The sequence below is a fragment of the Emiliania huxleyi genome, assembly GCF_000372725.1.
Source record: "Emiliania huxleyi CCMP1516 unplaced genomic scaffold EMIHUscaffold_237, whole genome shotgun sequence".
Taxonomy (NCBI): Eukaryota; Haptophyta; order Isochrysidales; family Noelaerhabdaceae; genus Emiliania; species Emiliania huxleyi.
The window spans coordinates 1-18,460 of record NW_005200272.1 but is presented as its reverse complement, the minus strand read 5'-3'; the positions used below and the strand labels follow the sequence as shown (position 1 = coordinate 18,460).

Here is an 18,460-nt window from a genome sequence, read left to right as displayed (position 1 = left end):
GCCAATGGCGCTGCGCGCCGAGTCGCTCAGCACAATGTAAGAGCGTAGAATCTTATTCTCGGTGCAGATGCGCAGCACAGAGTTGCCCTCGGACGCGCCGGTCTTGTTGGGCAGCGGCATCGCGAGCCCGAGCAGGCCGTGTGGGGTGTGGGTGTCACGAGGACAGACGTCCACGAAGACGGTGGACGGACGCAAACTCCTTATCCAATTCACACTCACGGCTGTCCTACTGGTCATATAGAAAGTCGGCCGTCCGCGAGCCCCCAGCTCGCCGACGGCGAGAGAGATGCCACGAGGGGTCGCGGTGGCGTCCATCGCCAGGCTCCCTAGCTCAACCGACGACCCTTCGGGATCGACGGCCGATCGTCATGTTGACGGCGCCATCGGGGAGGACGCCGAAGCCGAAGACGACGATGAAAGTATCGCCGCTACTGCGTGTGCCAGCGTCGGTGCTGATGGCACGGAGCGGCCCGAGCGCCTCCGAGGCCTTCTCCGTCCGCCACGCCGCCACGTCGCGCGAGTGGCCCGCCGCGGTCCGCCGCGCTGGATAGTGAAGCGCCTTGCCCGTCTGCCGCCGGCCCGAGACCTCCTTGGCGCTCGGCACATTCCCGAAGAGAAGTGAGGAGGCGCCTAGCACGTCCTCCTTCGAGCGAGCCGCCGAGACGCCGGGCCCGCGCGCGCGTCGAAGTCGGCGTTGCGCCGCAGAAACTCTCCGCTGAAAGCGCCGTGTACGTACGTCTCTCGCGGAGGGTGCGCCGCCGCCGCCGTCTCCGCACGGTCGGCGCCGCGCGGCGCCCCCCCGCGACGCCGTGACGGCCCGAAAGATATCGACCAGCGGCGCGTCCTCGCCCAGCGCGCCGACGCGAGCGAGTCCGCCGTGCCGCTGCAGCAGCTGCTGGCGCCAGTGGGCAAACTTCATGTCGAGAGCCGTGCGAAAGGCTGGCATGGAGATGTAGCGCTCGTAGTGGTATGCAAAATCGGTCGAGGAGCGCTCGCCCGGCATCCGAGCGGCCGCCACGCCTTTCGCGAAGGGCTGCACCGAGCGGAGCTCCGACGAGAAAATCTGCAGCGCTGAGTTGTTTAGCGCTGCCCATGAGTAGCCCGCGCGGAGCTGCTGCGGCCTAAGCTTGTACGGGAGCAGCCGTGCGAAGTCGAGGAAGAGCATCTCGTAGTCCGAGAACTCGCCCGAGCGACCGCTCGGAGCGAGTGGCTGCTGGAGCGCCTCCATGTACTCGGCGAGGCGGGAGGCTGCCCGCTGGCCAAGCTCGTGGTCCTCCTTGTGCCACCAGGCCATGTACTTAGACCGGTAGAGCTCCAGCTGCCGCACGGAGAGGCCCACCTTGAGCGCGGCGAGCTCGTCCTTGGCGCCGCCGCGATTGCGCGTCGCCGTTCTCGCCGGCTCGGTACCGCCGCCGCGTGTGACGGCAGGTGGCCGTAGCGCCGGGTCGATTCTGACGCAAGCAGCCCAGGTGGTGAGAGCGGGCCGCTCTCGTAGCAGGCACCGGTCGTTCTGGTGCTCCTCCGACAGAAGCTTAAGACACCACTTGCACCGCCGGCAGTCCGCGGCAGGCAGGCCTGGCGCGATGCTCGCGACTTCGAGCCTCGACGGAGCGACTAGCTCCACCTCCATGGCGGTGGGAGCAGCAGGCCGAGCCACCTCTGCCCATGTCCTCGTCGCCGGTGTGGCAGCGGGCGGTGGCTGATAGCTCGACCGCGTCCGGTCCGAGACGGGACGCGCGGGTGCTGATAGCGACGCGGCCGGTGCGTACGACGAGGTCGCCACGCGGTACTCGTTGGTGATGCGCTCGGCAAATGCCGCGAGCGTCTCGACCGTCTTGATTTTGAAAGACCTACGGTTGCCGCCGGGCCAAGCGATCTTGACAGGCCTTGCCGGCGCCACCGTGTACGCTGTATCGGCGACGACGATTGTCCCAGTCTGGGGACAAGCTTGGCGAGACGGAGGGGCCGGCTCGGCGAGGTTGCTGTTTGGGGCACTCATCGTCGACGACCGCCGCGTTTCGCTGCAGCTACCGAGAAATGAAAAATAATCTTATATCACGGCAAAGAGCAGAAAAGAGCCGTGCCCTGTAATGTTGCCTCGAGCAGGCCTGCGAGCGGCGAGCGCTCCCGAGCGCATGGCGCCCTGTTCTGGCCATCTTTCGCTTTCCCACCACAAAATCGCAAACAACAGAGTTGTTTGGTATTGTAACCTCTCTTTAAGGTATTGCTAAAAATCTCTCTCTCAAAATCGCCTCCATTTTGTGTGCCTCCGGTGGCAGGTCTAGCCGGGCCCGATTCGTGGTACTTTTGATGTTTGCGCGCCGGATCTCGACTCCGCCGTACTTACTGCGGTGCGTCCCAAAGCAAAACTTGTGTCAGAGGGGCCAGATTGGCCGATTTATAACGACGAGACAGTGTCTGAAGGCTATTTTGCCGCCTCACCGATACCCGGTTGAGGGCCCGCGGTTGTGGCTAGTGGAGGGTGCTGTACAATCCGAGGGCGTTCCCATGGCCTCACGGGCCCGGGCGATGATTGTGGAGAAAAATCAAAAAGTACCATCCGTGGGGGCGATATTTTTAACTGTGTAGCTCGATTTTGACCCACAACTACACAGAACGGCCCCAAATCGGCCCGGAACCGACCCGTGGGCCCGTCTGCCGCACCCAGCTCCGCCGGGAGTGGCGCGTGCCGTTCCCCGCGGCTCGGGCGGGCCACGCAGACGCGGCGGGAGAGCTTCCCGTGCCCTGTGAGTGCCGCCACACCGCCTCAAATAGGTCCCAAAGTGGGGTTTGCCTCAAGTGCTCTTTTTTTCCACAAGAGAGAGGTCTCTACGCACCACCCCAAGAGAGTAGGCTGTGGGCGAGGATGGCTGTCAGCGCTCTCCGGCTCGGCGGGCTTTGATGGCATAATCAAGCCACTCCATTCCACGGAAGTGCCTTTATTCGTAAAAAACGGCGTCAAATGCGGCGTCCTGGCGGTGGCGTCGAAACACTAAAGTAGGCGACATGAATTTTTACCGTTCCCCTCACATCACACATGACAACACCTTTGAGCGGGGTGTGAACAGCCATTCCGCTCTACATTCCGCGTGGTTGAAGTTTGAAGCGGTCGCAACCACTTGGTTGCGAGAGAGAGGGAGAGAGAGAGAGAGAGAGAGAGAGAGAGAGAGAGAGAGAGAGAGAGAGAGAGAGAGAGAGAGAGAGAGAGAGAGAGAGAGAGAGAGAGAGAGATTTAGCAATATCGAGAGGTTACAGGTGGGGTAATAAGATCCGACCGTTGACGAGAGATCGGCTGGAGCTGCGGGACAATACCAAACGACTCTGACAATGGTTTTTGTTTTCTTGGTTGATTGTGACTCTCCCGTGACGAAAACGGACAACGCACCCCAGGCGACTGCCTGAGAACGCTGGATCGAATCGTAGGAGACACCTCGAGCAAAATTGGGCCCGCTTCAGGTGAAAAAAGTTTATAAGGGTCAACACTGCAGACTCGATCCGGCAGCCACTCGACCACCGAGCGGCCGTCGGCCGAGGTAAGCAGAGTAGATGATAGGGGATGCCGAGAATTCTCTTTCCCGTGTGGTGTACCTGTGTTAGTGCCAGTCCCCGCGCAGTGTGGTGAGAGGGAGTTTTGGAGCAGCACTTGGAGTGCAGTCAGTCATTTAACCTCACTCACACCCAGGGCCGGGGAGCTATGAAGCGCACCCAGCGGGCCAGATGATCGGCATCGGGCTGCGGGCTAGAGAGCCCTGACCCTGGGGGGTGCGCGTTCGCAGGGAAAAGGGGCCATAAAGTAAACAAACACGCGTCTCCGAGGGTTGGCCCGGCGTACGCCGGGTTTCCCCTTAACTAACTGCAGGACGCCCCCTCTACTCGGACGTCGGAGCTAATGGACACGACTGGGGCTACCTGTGTACACCACTCACCTACCACAGACACTTACTTGCTTACTTAGACCCTCGTCTCGGCGTTCACCGCCCGTCTTCCCGGCGCTCCGGTTCTCCTCTCTTAATTCTCGCTACAAGTCTTGTGGGACAATTCTCTTTCCCGTGCCTAGACCCTAGTGTTGTGCGAGGGAGTTTGGTGGTAAATTTCCCTGTGGCTAAATTCTCTTTCCCGAGGGAGCTGAAAGAAAGAAAGAAAGAAATCCCAAAACAGGGTTCCGGCTCCTAGCCTACAACCTAGCCAGATAGGGGGTCTGTCCCCACTGGCTGGCCCCTGTGCAATAGGTAGGTAGGACCGGTTTTGACCGCCCCAGAGGGCCCCGCAATAGGTAGGGCCCCTACCTATTTAGCTATTTTCCTCTTTTTTCGCTTCGCTGCGCGCGTGGGGATATCCATAGGTAGATAGGTAGGGCGTTTTGGCGCGACTCAGTGCGCAGACCCCCTATCTGGCTAGGAGCCGGAACCCAGGGATGGGAGAACTGCCACACACACGTGGTGTACCTGTGTTAGTGCCAGTGCGCGCCAGTCCCGCCCAGTGTCTCCGCGCGCAAGAGGCCGTCTCCAGCTCATGCCCCAGACCAAGCGCAAGCCTCTTTGCGTCGACCTGTACGGCCAGCTGCGGGCGCTAGGCGAGCTGCCGACCGCGGTGCACACCGACGCGCGGACGCTCGTCACAGCGCTCGCACGCGAGGCCTCTGGCCGCGGCCGGCCCATCACGCTGTCTGAGGATCGCTTAGACGCGGTGGACGCAGCGTTGCGCGCCGCCGGCGCTTTCGATGGCGTCGGAGCGCTCCGCACAGCGGTGGCGGGCTGGCGGCGGCAGACCCGCATGAAGGCCGACGCTGACGGCATCAATGCTTATTATGATGCGGAGCGCTCGGACGCCTACACGGCGCGTCTTGCAGGGCCGCAGGCCGCGCTGGCAGGCCGCTGCCTCGAGCTGGCCGGCCTACCGGACGGCGGCCGCGGCTCGCTACTGCTCGACGTGGGGTGCGGCTCGTGCCTCTCCTCCGCGCCCCTCGCGGCTGCGGGCTCTGTGCCGGTCGGGCTCGACCTGGCGCGCGAGATGCTGCTGGTCGCGCGGCGGAGCGGCGCCGAGGTCGTGCACGCCGACATGTCGCGGCCCCTCCCGTTCCGAAGCGGCGTCTTCGACGGCGCCGTCTCGGTCTCCGCCGCGCAGTTCCTGTGCGAGGATGCCGCGGGCGAGGCTGCGCCGGAGCGAGCCCGGCGCTGCCTCTCTGAGACGAGGCGCGTGGTGGGCGGCCGCGGCGGCGCCGCGGTGTTCCAGTTCCACCCGCCTCCCGAGGCAGCCCAGGCGGCCGCGTCGCTGCTCCTCGCCGCCGCTCGCCACGCGGGCCTCGCCGCAGCCCTCGCCGTCGACCAGACACACCACACTGCAGCGGTCCGGTGGTACTTGTACGCGGCCGAGCCGCCCGCCGCCGCGCCGCACGCCGCCGCGCCGCCGCCGCCGGGCGGGTGCTACGCGTGCGCGCCGGGCGCGGGCTCGGAGGGAGGCGCTTGCTGCGTGCTCAGGCTCGCGCGGTGGGCAGAGAGGCACGGGCTGCCTGCGCCGCAGCCGGCGGAGGAGCACGTCGCTTTCTTGGAGCGGGAGCACGCGCGGTACGCGCACAAGCTGCTCCGCGCGTGGAGGCGGTTGAGCGACGCGAGCCGTGGGCGGGCGGCGAGCCCAACAGCGGCCCAACAGCAGCCCGGCGCGCTCGCCGCGCTGCCGCCGCTCAGCGCGGATGAGCGGGAGTGTGCCGAGCGGCTGTGGCGCGTCGTGGGCGGCGCGCTGCCTCGGGCGGAGGACCTCAAGGCGCCGCCGCTCTTGGAGCGTGTCATCGATGCGCTGCACGGCACTGCCGCGAGCGAACCCCCAGCCGTGTCCACCCAAGGCGCTGAGATGCCGCGAGTCGGCCCGAATATCATACGTGTGTGTCCCGGGTCGACTAAGGCGTGTCGGTGACACTGTTTCCGGGCATTCACACTATATTCCTGAGATAATTGCGATTATATCCGCCATAAGGGATCGTTCATCCTCTCGCGCCCACCCAGCACGCCCTCACACTGGTGTGTTCATTTAGGGGGGGTCATAACAAACACGCCACGGTACAGGATCGAGGTGCACGCTGCAGAAGCAGTGCCGTCCCCCCTCTCCCCGACATGCCGCGGGACCGCTATCGATTAGACACTCGAGAAGGGGGCAAAATTTTATTACTTTCCTGTCTGTCCTCGTGTTCTGTCGGTGTCCGTGTCGTCGCTATAACCATTTGCATTTAGCGACAGAACACATCGTAGGATCCAGCTCCTCCGGGCCCCCGCGCACGCGCTATGCTCGTCGCTGTCTGTGGCTTCGGCGTCGGACGGGTGTGTATGGCGTATTGCTGCCCCTTGGCCTTGCGTGAGCTTCGCCGCGCCGCTTTGCGTGTGCATGTGTGCATGTGCATGTACGAGTAAGTAGACGTGCGTGTTGTCCGAGTCTCCCGAGCCGCCGAGGCTGCCCTATAGAGGCGGCCCCACCCAGTCAGTGGTGACGTGACACGAGACACGTACGTGTCTCTTGACACTGGCGACCGTGGTAGACGTTTGAGGGACAGTACCATTGTAGACCTTCCAATGTCCCGAGGAATGAAAGGGAGAGAGACAGATGCACAGTCCATCGACGCAGCGCGGAGGAGAGTTCAAAGCTTGGGTACCACACTGAGCACAGCAACCAAAAGCGCCCGTCGGGACGCGTCGAGTCGTTCGCACGCGCCGCGCGGCAGCAGGTTGCCGCCGCCGCGGGCCGCGAAGTCGATGGTGCCTTCCAGGAATTCGGCAGCCTCACCACCTGCGCCACCTATACTCGGGCCGCGTTTCTTCATGTACGAGGGGCCCGAGTTCATTCCGAATGCCACAGCGATCCGTGCAATCTCACAGTCGCTCGCCCGGCACTCGGACCTGAACGGCAGGATGATGTGGTTCGCCGAGCTGTTTGTCTACTGGGAGCTCCGCAGTCATCCGCAGCGCACGCACGACCCGTCAGCCGCGTCGCTCTTCGTGGTCCCGGCGCTGCCGCACGTTGACCCGGGCTCAGTGGACCGTGTGGCGGCGGCGCTCGCGCTTGAGCCCGCCTGGTTGCGGCGTCGTGGCGCCGACCACCTGGTCGCGTGCACGCACTGGCAGTGCGCGGGACTGCTCGGCAAGCTCTTCTGGATGGTGGCACTGCGTGGTCTCACCGTCAGCCTCGAGCGCAACGTCAAGTGGCTCGACCCACGCGTGCCGCACTGGATACACAACCAGACGGAGAGGGCGCCCTTCGACCCGGCCGTCGACCGAGGCCTCTGCCTGGACCGCGTCATCGTGGTGCCGTACCCGCCACACGCGGGCCTAATGCGGCCGTGCGGCAGCGCGCCTGCCTACAGGCCGTGGCACCAGCGCAGAGTCAACGTCTCCTTTTTCGGAACCATCCGGCAGCGCGAGGGGCTCAACGACTCCTCCGGCGGGGTCCGCGCCGCCCTCGGCAGGCTGGCACGCGCACCGCGCGCTGTCACCGGTGGAGAGGAGCTTGAGCGCCGCGGTGTTCACGTGCGCCTCTCGTCAGTGCGCGAGTTCGACCAGTCGCGGCGCTGCGGGCCCGAGCTCGCGAAGCGGTGCCGCCGGGTGGAAGTGCGCCGGTATGCCCACGAGATGCGGGACTCGATCTTCTGCCTCCACTTGAGGGGCGACACCTCGACCTCTCGTCGTCTGTACGACTCAGTCGCCGCTGGCTGCATCCCGATCATAGTCAGCGACCTGCTTGGCCCGAACTTGCCCTTCGTCTTTGCCGCGGAAGAGCCGCCGATGCGGCCGCCCCGCGTGTCGTACGAGCTGTGGTCGATCCGCATCCGCGAGTCCGACTTCGTGGCGGACCCGCTTGCGGCGATCGACGCCGTCCTCTCGCGATTCTTGCGCCCGCGTGCGGACGACGTGCCGCTCGTCGCCAAGATGCAAGCGGCGATGCGGCGCGACGCCTCGAAGGTTGTCTTTTGCCACGGATCGCATGGCACGCACGGGGACGCCGGGTGGCACGGGCGGAGGCTAGCGGACCTGCTCTTGGGCGAGGCGTTCGCTCGGCTGCGCGACACTTGCGGAAGCAGCCAGTGCTCAGGGAGGCTCGGCAGCGCCGCGTATGGCGACGAGCGGATCCGCAACGCTGAGCACCGATTCGAGTACGGCGACTGCCTTGGCCAGCCAACTGTCGCGTCCCGCTGGGCAGGGCTTGGCCCAAGGACAGGCGGCGGGGGGATGCGTCGTATGAGCGTAAGCGAGCACTCACTGGACAAGGTGCTTTCCATACTGTAGTGTACATACCCGCAGTTAGCCACAAAGTACATCGAGAGGACCGGGGATACGCCACATGCACACACGTACACACGTAGAGAACGTACACGTGTGTGGGTGCATATGTGTGTGTGTTTTGTCACACTGTGCGGACAGGCCTCAGACGGCGCCGTTCTCCGTTGACCGTTGCGCGTTAGGTCAAAGTGGGAAATTTTGGTGAGACGTCTCTGTCTCACGGGTGTTTCGTCCCTGTCTCACTTGCATGATTTTTTCCGTCTCTCTGTGTCTCTCCAAGCGTCTCTCTGCTGTCACAGTGCTGAGTGTCAGTGTCGCCGGTGCGTCTCAGATGCGTCTCAGATGCGTCTCACATTCGTCTCTTTCGGCCGCGTATCACTCAGTCTCACGGCTGGGCTGAGACGTCACAATTCCTGAGCGAAGTGAGTCGTCTCACTTCCGTCTGAGACAGTGCTGAGCCACAATGAGACGTGGCGCAGGGCGGGGTTTGCGACGCCACAAGCCGCTGCTTGACTGAGTCGTCTCAGGTCCGTAGAGACCATGCTGAGCCAACCTGAGACGTAATTGTGAGACAGTGGCGATTGGGGAGACTCAACTCAGGCTGTGTCTGAGGTGCGGCCTGGCGGGTCTCGGTGAGTGTAGACGAACCCCAAGCATAATCGCGCCCTCTGGCTCAAACGGCGCGTAGCCGCCGGTTGCTCTATCGCGCTCTCAGACGCAAACGGCGGGCGTAGCCGGTTGCGCTCGCGGGCAGGGCGGTTCGGGTTAGTGCCCAGCACTACGCTCTCGCCCTCTGTTCGTCGCGTTCTTCACGCCGCCGCCCACGCCACCGCCCACGCGCCGCCGGCGGCGGCGCCGTCATCCACGCCGCCGCCCGCGCCGTTGCCCCTGCCGCCGCCCCCGCCGCCGCCGCCGCCGCCGCCGCCGCCACTGCCGCCCTTGCCGCCCTCGCCCACCCCATTGCGCCACGCTGCTTCCCTCGCCACGTCGTTGCCCACGCCGCCGCCCCCTCAGCCCTTACAGCCGTCGCCGGGCGTTACCCACGCCGCCGCCCCACTCACCGCCCCACCGCCCTTGCCGTTGCCACACCTGGCCCACATACCGCCGGCGCCCTTGATTAGGCACCGCCGCCACCCTCGCCACCGTTGCCCACAACCGGTCCCACGCCACCACCCACGCGCCACGCCGCCGCCGACACCGCCGCCGGCGCCGCCTGTGCCAACGCCACCGCTGCCCTTCCCACACGAGCACCCACCTCGCCGGCTCGCCGCCACCCATGCTGTCGCCGCCCTCACCCCTCTGCCGACCGCGCTACAGCTGGCTAGCAAAGACGACGCAGCCTATAGTCTCGACTCTCCCGCCAATGTCTCACGATTGCGTCTCAGGTTGGCTCATGGCATGGTAAGATGGTATCTGACAACGGCAGCGGCTTGTGGCGTCTCACACCCGTTCTGCGCCGTGTCTCATCACGCCGTGGCTCAGCACAGTCTCAGAAGCAAGTGAGACGAGTCGCGCTCCTTGGCGCAGCAACTATGCCGTCGTGAGACCGAGTGAGACGAGGATTGCCGCTTGTTCACCGTGAGACGAGTGTGAGACGCTCTGAGATGAAATGACGAGACGTAGTAGAGACGACAGTGTCACACAGCAGGGGTGAACATTTGTCTCACTGGTGTCTCAAACACGTCTATGAAGGTGACTGTGCCGTGTGTGTGACATCCTTGAGACAAAGTGAGACTGTTGCTGTGACCAGGCTGAGACAACGCAGAGATCGGTGAGAGTCCGTGAGACATTACTGAGACGCATTTGTGGCACAGCGTTGAGACAGGGACGAAACACCCGTGAGACAGAGACGTCTCACCTGTTCGCCCGGTCAAAGAACCCCCTGCACAGGACCGCCATTGTGTGGGGACCTCGCTCGGCTCTCTCCGCGTCTCCGGGCTCTCCGCACACTTGGGACCGACACTCCGGAGAGTCCGGTCGCGTCTCCCGGCATAGGCCAGCTTCTCCTCTTCCGTCTTCGTTTTAGCGCTTAGCGGAGTTAGATTTTACGCCCATCCTTCCTTCGAGTAGCACTAGACAAGGTGTTTATTTTTACTCGTGCGGCTGCGGGAGCGGGCGGGGGACATGGACTGGCGACTGCCGCATAGGGTGAGAGCTGCAGTCTCCCCAACCGCAACCGCAACTCATCTCTATACACTCGAACGCGCGGCGCGCCCCCCGGTTGTGCCTCACACCAGCGTGCCCTCGGCCCCTCCCGACTCGTCGCTGGAGCTCTCTCCGAACATCTCGCCCGCCTCCGCCTGCCGCAACTCCTCCTCATCGTCCATCGCCGCCAGCTCAGCCGGCAGCGCCTGCGACATCGGTCGCGTCCCTAGCGGCCGCGACTCCTCCTCGCCCGCCTCGTTCCGCGCCGCCTCAATCAGCGCGTCGTCATCGATCGGCGGCGGAGGCGGGCCGGCCCGCAGCAGCTGCGGAGGAGAGGCATGGCATGCATTCGGTGCGGCAGAGGGAGGCGGCCGGGGGTGCGTCGGGAGGGGCGGGAGGGGCGGGGTGCGCGGGAGGGGCGGGAGGGGCGGGAGGGGCGAGGCGCGCCTGCCGCAGCTCGTCCGTCAGCGCGCGCTTCCTCGCGAGCTCAAAGACGAGCGCGCGGCAGACGGCGTCTGGCCAGCGCGAGGCTGGCGGGCCGCCAATGGCCGCGCGCGCCCAGCCTCCTTGAGTGAGCCTGGTGCAGACCGGCTCGAGGCACAGCTCCGCCAGGCGCGGGATGGGGAGGGGCCGCTGGTGCAGCGAGCCGCGGGGCTGTGCGCCGGCGCCGCCCGAGCCGCCGACGTGCCGGCCGAAGAAAGGGTGGTCGAGGAGGGCGCCGTGCCGCGCAGCCGCCGGCTCGTCGAGGCTCGCGCCGCCGCCGAGCCGCTCGTTGGGGTTGGAGGCGAGGAGGTTTCGACAAGGTCGGCGGCTCGGCGATATCCCCTCGGGCATGTGGAAGAGGCAACCCTGTTATTGGTGGGGGGGGGGGGGGGAGCCGAGCGGGGGGTCCCAGATCGAGGCGGGTGGTGGGGGCGGGGGCCTGGACGCGTCGGAAGGTGAGGTAGTCGGAGCCGCCGCGGAAGGGGGGCTCGCCGGCGAGGAGCATGCCTGCGTGGGGGGCGAGGAGGTGGCGGAGCTGTGTGGCGGAGCTGTGGTGGCGAGGAGGGGAGGGGAGTGGCGGGAGGAGGGGAGGGGAGTGGCGGGAGGCGAGGAGGGGAGTGGCGGGAGGAGGGGAGGGGAGTGGCGGGAGGGCGGCGGCGGGAGGGTCGCACATGTGAAGGAGCCGAGGGACCAGAGGTCCGAGCGCCAGTCGGTGCCTGCTGAGCGAGGAGCCTCGTGAGTGCCTCGGGAGGCGAGCGGTTCTGCGGCCTCGGTGGCGGTCCGCCTTTGTTGTCAAGGAAGTGGCATGGAAGTGGCATGGAAGTGTCAAGGAAGTGTCTCGGTGGCGGTCCGCCTTTGTTGTCGATCGCCTCGGGCGCCATGTACTCCGCCGTGCCTATTCGCCAATGAGTCTACGCCTAAGGAATGACCCCGACTAGCCGGGATGGCGGTCCTCTGCCGTGCCGACGAAGTCTTTAAAGGGGTCGTTCTAAGAAGTGTCTAAGAAGTGTCTAAGAAGTGCCGACGAAGTCTTTGAAGGGGTCGGCGAGGCAGAGCGAGGCGCGCAGCGGCGAGTCTGTCTCCACCGCGTCCATGAGCTTCGCGGACCCAAAGTCGATCAGCTTGAGCCGCCCCTCGGCGGTCAGCAGCACGTTCTCCGGCTGCCGGGAGGCGGGAGGCGGGCGGCGGGAGGCGGGAGGCGGGAGGCTCAGAAAGCGGCAGCGAGGGCGCTCTTGCAGCGGGTGGGCGGCGCGCCTTGACGTCTCTGTGGACGATGCGCCGCTCGTGCAGGTGCTGCAGCGCCTCGCACAGCTGCGAGACGAAGTACGCCGCGTGCGAGGTGTGTATGCCGCGCCGGTGGCAGAGCGCCCACAGCTCGCCGCCAGGCACGAGCTCGAGGCAGAGGTAGAGCGCGGAGGCGTCCTGGAAGGTGTGGTACAGCCGGATGATGGAGGGGTGGTCAGCGTGCGTGAGCACGTACTTCTCGACGATGACCTCGTCCGCCTTGTGGTAGCGGTTCATCTTTGCCTTGTCGACAATCTTGAGCGCCACCTGCTCCTGCGTCGGTCTCACCGTTGCCTGGATGACCTGCGAGTAGTTTCCATCGCCCAGCAGCCCGCCCGCATCGAAGTTGTGCAGACCAAATATGCGGCCGACGCCCGTGAAGCTCGACGACCCTGCCGCTGCGGTTGACGAAGCGGGAGGCTTCGGAAGCGCACTGCTGCCCAGCGGCGCCTCCCCACGCAGCGTTCGCCAGGTGCGCTGCACGCAGGGACGCTCCGCCCACGCGACGTGCGCCGTGAAGCACGAGAGGAGCTTGTCGCGGTCGATCGGCGCCATGTATGATGGTCGCTGCGGTGGCGAGAGTGTGGGGCAAGGCCAACAGGGGGAGCGCAAGAAAAGGCAGGCGGTCAAATACCAGTCGACGTGCGTGGTGTATTGCAATACAGCGTCGTGTCGTACGTACTTTTAGCTTACTGGGAGAAAAGAGAGAGGGGGTTGTGTTCTCTAGGCCCCTAAGGGCCCTACGCGCGGCGTGAGAGCTCGGAAGCGAGCTTTGCACGGCGATCGAGGATGGCACGGTTCACCCCCTTCACCGAAGCGATGGAGATGCGTTCCGCGTGGTGTGACACAAATGAGAGGCGGGAGTGGGGAGGGTACGCGGTGCGGTCAACGCCCGAGCGTTGAGCCTTGCGCGCAAGGCGGTTGATCTTTGCAACTGCTGGCGGCGAGAAGCCGCCGCCGAATGTCTCGTGGAGAAGCAGGTTGAACTTGTTTCGTTTGGTGAAGATCCCATCATGGTAGTGGCCACGCTGCGACTTGACGTAGCCTTGGCCGGTGGTGTGGTCGAACGCCCGTTGACCACGGAACCCGCGTTGCTTGCAGCCCATGTTTGCAAGGCGGGCGCGCTCTTCGGTGTTGCCGAAGGCGAACTTGTCTCCAACGGAGCCGGGGTTGCCTCCGGTGTCGGCGCGGCCGACCCCAACGGGCAGGCCACCCCGGAGGGGGGTCCAAAGTTTGACCTCGCTGATCTCGTCTTTGCCCCCGGGTTGGGGCGGCGCTCTTGTGGGCAGCGGCGGAAGAACTCGCCGCGGGGCTATCATGAGCTGTAGCCTGGAGAAAAGAGAGTGAACCGGCCTCGCCCGGCTCAGCCAGGTCGGTCTTGTAGCCCTCGTTGAACTGTTTGGTGAGTTCTGGTTTTTCGGCATCTCCCATAACGGGCCGGGAGACGGAGACGGCGTGGACACAATCGTACCAGGCGCGAAGTACGCCGTCGTGTGGGCGCCGCCGGGCGGCGTTGTTGAGGAACCAGTCGCCATGGTAGTCCTTTGCACCACCGACTGTGTCCCCAAGTTCGAGTGCCCGCGTGACAGTCGAGCGGCACTGCGAGAGGTGAAGGCCGTTTCGGCGCTGAAGCTCGCTCTCTCTCTCGTGTCTACTAGCTCCGAGTAGAGGGGGCGTTCTGAAGTTAAGGGGAAACCCGGTACACGGAGCCAACCCTCGGAGACCCGTGTTTACTGTACGGCCCTTGCCCTGCGAACGCGCACCCCCAGGCAGGGCTAGGGCTCTCCTGCCCGCAACCCGATGCCAATCATCCGGCGCCCGCTGGGTGCGCTTCTTAGCTCCCCGGCCCTGGATGTGCGGTTAATGACTGCACTCCAAGTGCTCCAAGTGCTAAACCAGATGCGGGCGCCACTCGTCGACCAGGGAGAGCCGGCCCGACCTCCCCGGGCGGGGAGGCGACGCGACCCTATGCCACCGCCCTCACCCGGGGGGTCGGGCACGGGATCACCGCCGGCGGGGTCGACAAAAGGTCGGGCAGAGGGGACGAGCGGTGGCGGGGCCGCGGCCAAAAAAGGCTAGAAGGGGAGGTCGGGCCCCGCGCCCGTCGCATAACTATCGGGATGCCAACAGAAGGAAGGACCGAGAGGAAGGGGAAGACACCCCGGAGTGAGAGAGGGAGACCACGGAGGGGGGTCCGGAGTGGTGAGGCGCCGGGGGTGTTCTTAGCTCCCCCCGGCCCTGGATGTGAGGTTACTAACTGCACTCCAAGTGCTCCAAATCATACCTCGCTAAAAGACGGGCTGACCTTGTGGCGCCGAGGGCTCTGCCACCGGCCAGCGGGGGTCTCGCTCCCGGCACCGTCCAGCTCATCCACAGGGACGATGGAGCTCCTCCGGTGCTGTTGCGGCAGCATCCGCGGCCTCGGGCTCGTCGCGCGCGGCGATCTCGGGCTCATGGTCTCAGAGCTCGTCACAGAGACCAGGGAGAGGCGCCTCGCTTTTGCCCTTGGCGACGGCGAGAGGCGATGCGCAGCACCAGCGGCGCCGGTGACGGGCTCGGCGTGATCGCACGAGCAGCGGCCTCCGACGAAAGAGTTGCGACGAAGCGCAGCCGCTGTGGCTGATGCTGGCAAGGGCGGAGGCGTCCGATGGTTCGAGGACAACGAGAGGCGCCGTGGGGCCAGGAGCTCCGCCGGCACCGCTGCCAGCGCCATCGTCGGCAGCTCCGCCGCCGGTGGCGCCGCCGTCAGTTCCCCGCGATGCACTGCTGCGCTCGCTTGGTCCACCGACGTTGCCACTCGAGGCGGTGGCCGTGGGTGGGGGGCGGGCCGTTCCACCCACGGCCTTAGTTGTCATAAGAACCCGTTCAAGTGGCTGGGAATTGCACGTGCGGATAGCTTGCGCGGCGGCGGGCGGCGTATTCGGAGGCGATTGCGCCGAAGCAGCCGCAGGGTGCAGCAAACGGCGCAGCACAATGCCGTTGCCCCTGCAGAGATGAGCCCCCATGCCCATGGGTCGAATGGTGCACTCTCGATGTCCGTAGTATGCACGGTGGGTGCTGATCGGGGCATTGATGGGGTGGCTGGCGGCGCTAGCGGCAGGTTGACGCGAGCAATGACCTGCAGCTCCACAGACTGACCCGCTGCGTACGAGTTGACCAGCGCAGGCGAAAACGACACGGCCAGACCCACACCTTGAAGTTGCCTTGAAGCGAGAGCGCGTCGTCGGCCCGAGCTTCCGAGGCTCGTGACAGTAAGGTTGGCGTCGCTGCCGATGGTGATCGTGCCGCCGGCCTGCAGGCCGCACGCGTAAGAGTCCACGTACACCGTCGTGGAGTTGGCCGGTGCGTCGAGCACCAGGACACCGGGCCCGCATGGTGGCGGCGCGGGTTGGGGTGGCAGAGGCACCGAAGGCGCTGCAGGAATGTCCGCCTCGAGTGGAAATGGGCTGGATGGCACCACCGGAGCCTGCAACGGCAACGGCAACGGTGGCAGCGGAGGCCGAATGAGAGAGCCGGAGGTTGGGGCCCCGACAGATAGTGACGCACCAACATCCAGCGTGTTGCCAAGGCAGAGCATCAGACTTCTAGTGCCACTTCCGGCATCACTAGTGATGACGACATTAGCTCCGTTGGAAGAGCACACGACAGCGCGGGCGGGAATGTTGGTAGCCGGTCCTCCGCTCCTCGCCCACATGGCGTCATTCGACCAATTCCCGTGCCCGCCCTTCCAAGACAGTGTCGACCAATCGACGCCATCCCACCCCTGGCCGAGGCTTAGCATCCTGTGGGCCCTGACAAGGCAATCTTGCTGAGAGCGAAACGGAGGCGGCCGGACGCGGCCTATCAAAACTTGCGTTGTCAGCCTGCGATGGTGACTCCGTGTCCGAGGAGGCCACCGGCCAAAAGCGCATGTCTTGAAGGTCCGATACTGGAAGCCCATATAGGCACCTTACACTCCCCCGCAGTATCGCACCTCTTGAGCGACAGCTACGTTTCCGCAGCTGGGGATTCTCCGGGTACCCCTCTTTGTACCCGTGCTGGCCGGATTCCTCCTCCGAACAAATCAAGTTCGATCGGCCCCAGTCTCGAACTGGCAGCCACTATCTCACCGGAGGTACCATGTCCGAGGAGGCCACCGGCCAAAAGCGCATGTCTTGAAGGTCCGATACTGGATGGAAGCCCATATATGCACCTTACACTCCGGTGAGGCGTACAGTTGTACTCGTGGTCGTGAGAAAACAGAATTTTACAACAAAACTCCCTCACACGACACTGGGCACACGGGACTGGCGCGCACTGGCACTAACACAGACCTTTCCAATAAAACGCACTCACTCGCACAAACAACAATAGGCACGGGACTGGCGGTGGCGCGCACTGCGGCACCCACTGGCACTAACACAGGGTCGTAGGGAGCCGCCTTAAAGGTAATGCGACTCCTTGGTGCTTGGACGGCGAAGCACTTATTTATTAGCTCCGTGCTGCGTGCACTCGCCCGGGCCCTCGCCGCGCAGGCAAATAAATGAATAAAAACGGACACCTCTCTACAGATGGGTAAAAAGGAAGGTCCCCGCCCGTGCGATCTTTGTGCAGGGTTCTTTGTGGGTGTGGTCGGCGACTAGCCGGGGTCGTCCTCCCGATGGGGGACTAGCACTAGCCGTCTTCCACATGGTCCCTCGGGTCCCTGCTGCTCCTAATCTTTTCGTACATCCTCCTGCTGATCTCCGCAACGTCCTGCTCCCTCCCTCGTCTCGCCCTGCGCGTCTGCTCCGCCTCCCCGTCGTCTGCCCTGCGTCGTCTGGTGACGGGTCCTCCATAGTCGGTCGAGGTCGCCGCCCTCCTCGTGCCTCTTCCCAACATTCCCTCGGCGGCCGATGCCGTCTGCTCCGGCTCCCCAGTCCCCGGGTCTGCCCTGCTCTCGCCTGCGCTAGTTTCTGTTTCGTCATCACCGGTGTCTCTCCTCTTCTTTCTCCTCTTCTTGTATGCTTTGTACATCGCGTCGATTCCTTTTCGCGTGAGCACCACCCTGAACGCTGAAGCCCGCCCAGCAGCTGTACCGCTCCCTAAGTCGAAGGAGCATCATCAGTCTCACCCACTTCGCTCGCTGCCCACTGTCTCCGCTCCCTCCCGCTTGAGCTGCCGTCGCGGCCCTCGTTCGTCCCACAGGCTGTTGGCCTGTCCGCACGTTACCTGCGTTATCCCTCCTCCTCTGCGACTCCCTCAAGGCCGGCCGGGCCTCCTTCCACCCAGCGAAGAGCTTCCTCAGCCACTCGATGTGTTCCTCTCTCTTCATTATGCGCGCCGTAGCCTCACCATTGAGCTGGATCCACCTCTGCACCGCTCCCGTCGCCGCCTCGCCCACGACTTGCAGGTTCCTCGTGACCCCGGCGCCAAGGTCCCTCCGACTCTTCTCCGAGAGATCATCTACCAGCGCCGGCAACACCCCCCCGACGGCAGGGGCTAGTGCATCGTACCCGTCCTCATCCAGCACCCTATAGCGTGAGCCCTTTAGCGCAGCGACATGCGCTATCCTCAGCGTCTTCACAGCGTATCCTTGGAGTCGGGTGCCGCCTGTCAGTCCGCCTGTGCTACAACTTTGCTGATCGCCGTCCCCGTCTGCGCTCGCGCTACTCTGAGGAACCATCTGGCCTGCTCCCTATTCCCCAGGCAGGCAGCGCTAAGCAAGCGCGCAGGCAAGCTCACATTGACGATCTAAATAAATAATACATAAAAAAACGTGCACAGCTTGTAGGACGACACACCTCTCTGCTCTAGGAGTAGGACCTACTCTAACGTCTAGGAGATGGGCAACAAGGAGCAAGTCTTCCCCGCCCATGAGCCATGTAATTGACGATGTGCTGAAACAGAAATTGATAATTGTGGTCTGGCCTTTGGGGGGCTCGAAGCACGACAAGGACAGGCTAGTTCCAATTCACTCTGACACGCTAATCTTGAAAACGCGTCAACGGAGCTCCGTGTTGCTCCCAGCGGAATCCCCCGCGCTTCCTGCGGCCATGGCCGATGATACTAGTATGAGAGGTCATCTGGCTACCGCGAGCGCGACTCAACTCGCCGACGTGGTCCGATGATTGTGCCTCAAAGTCAGCCTCCGGAGGCTATCGTGGGGTCGAGCCGGCGCGGTAGCCGTGACATGTGGTTCCACCACCCCTCGCAGGCTTTGCCTCTGACCGCCACCGTTCCCAGGCTGCCTAATGGGATGGAAAGGAAGGCTGGGCGAGCGTATAGAAGCGTGCTCGACCTCGTCGTGGCAACCTGCACGGCAGCGC

General features: G+C 64.5%; 2 protein-coding genes across 2 annotated transcripts; one reads left to right on the top strand and one right to left on the bottom strand.

Moving 5' to 3' along the window:
* Positions 1-4,512: 4,512 nt before the first annotated feature.
* On the top strand, positions 4,513-8,267 carry EMIHUDRAFT_114993 (hypothetical protein; the record flags this gene model as incomplete). Its single annotated transcript, XM_005779047.1, has 2 exons — positions 4,513-5,826; positions 6,864-8,267. 2 exons carry the CDS (start codon positions 4,513-4,515, stop codon positions 8,265-8,267), a joined length of 2,718 nt encoding a protein of 905 aa, XP_005779104.1.
* Positions 8,268-10,300: 2,033 nt separating this feature from the next.
* On the bottom strand, positions 10,301-12,767 carry EMIHUDRAFT_443387 (hypothetical protein). Its single transcript, XM_005779046.1, has 7 exons — positions 12,144-12,767; positions 11,911-12,049; positions 11,743-11,784; positions 11,561-11,605; positions 11,329-11,396; positions 10,854-11,255; positions 10,301-10,729 (listed from the first exon to the last, which is right to left on the bottom strand). The coding sequence occupies exons 1-7, from the start codon at positions 12,726-12,728 to the stop codon at positions 10,490-10,492; spliced, it is 1,521 nt and encodes a 506-aa protein (XP_005779103.1). The 5' UTR covers positions 12,729-12,767; the 3' UTR covers positions 10,301-10,489.
* Positions 12,768-18,460: the final 5,693 nt, after the last annotated feature.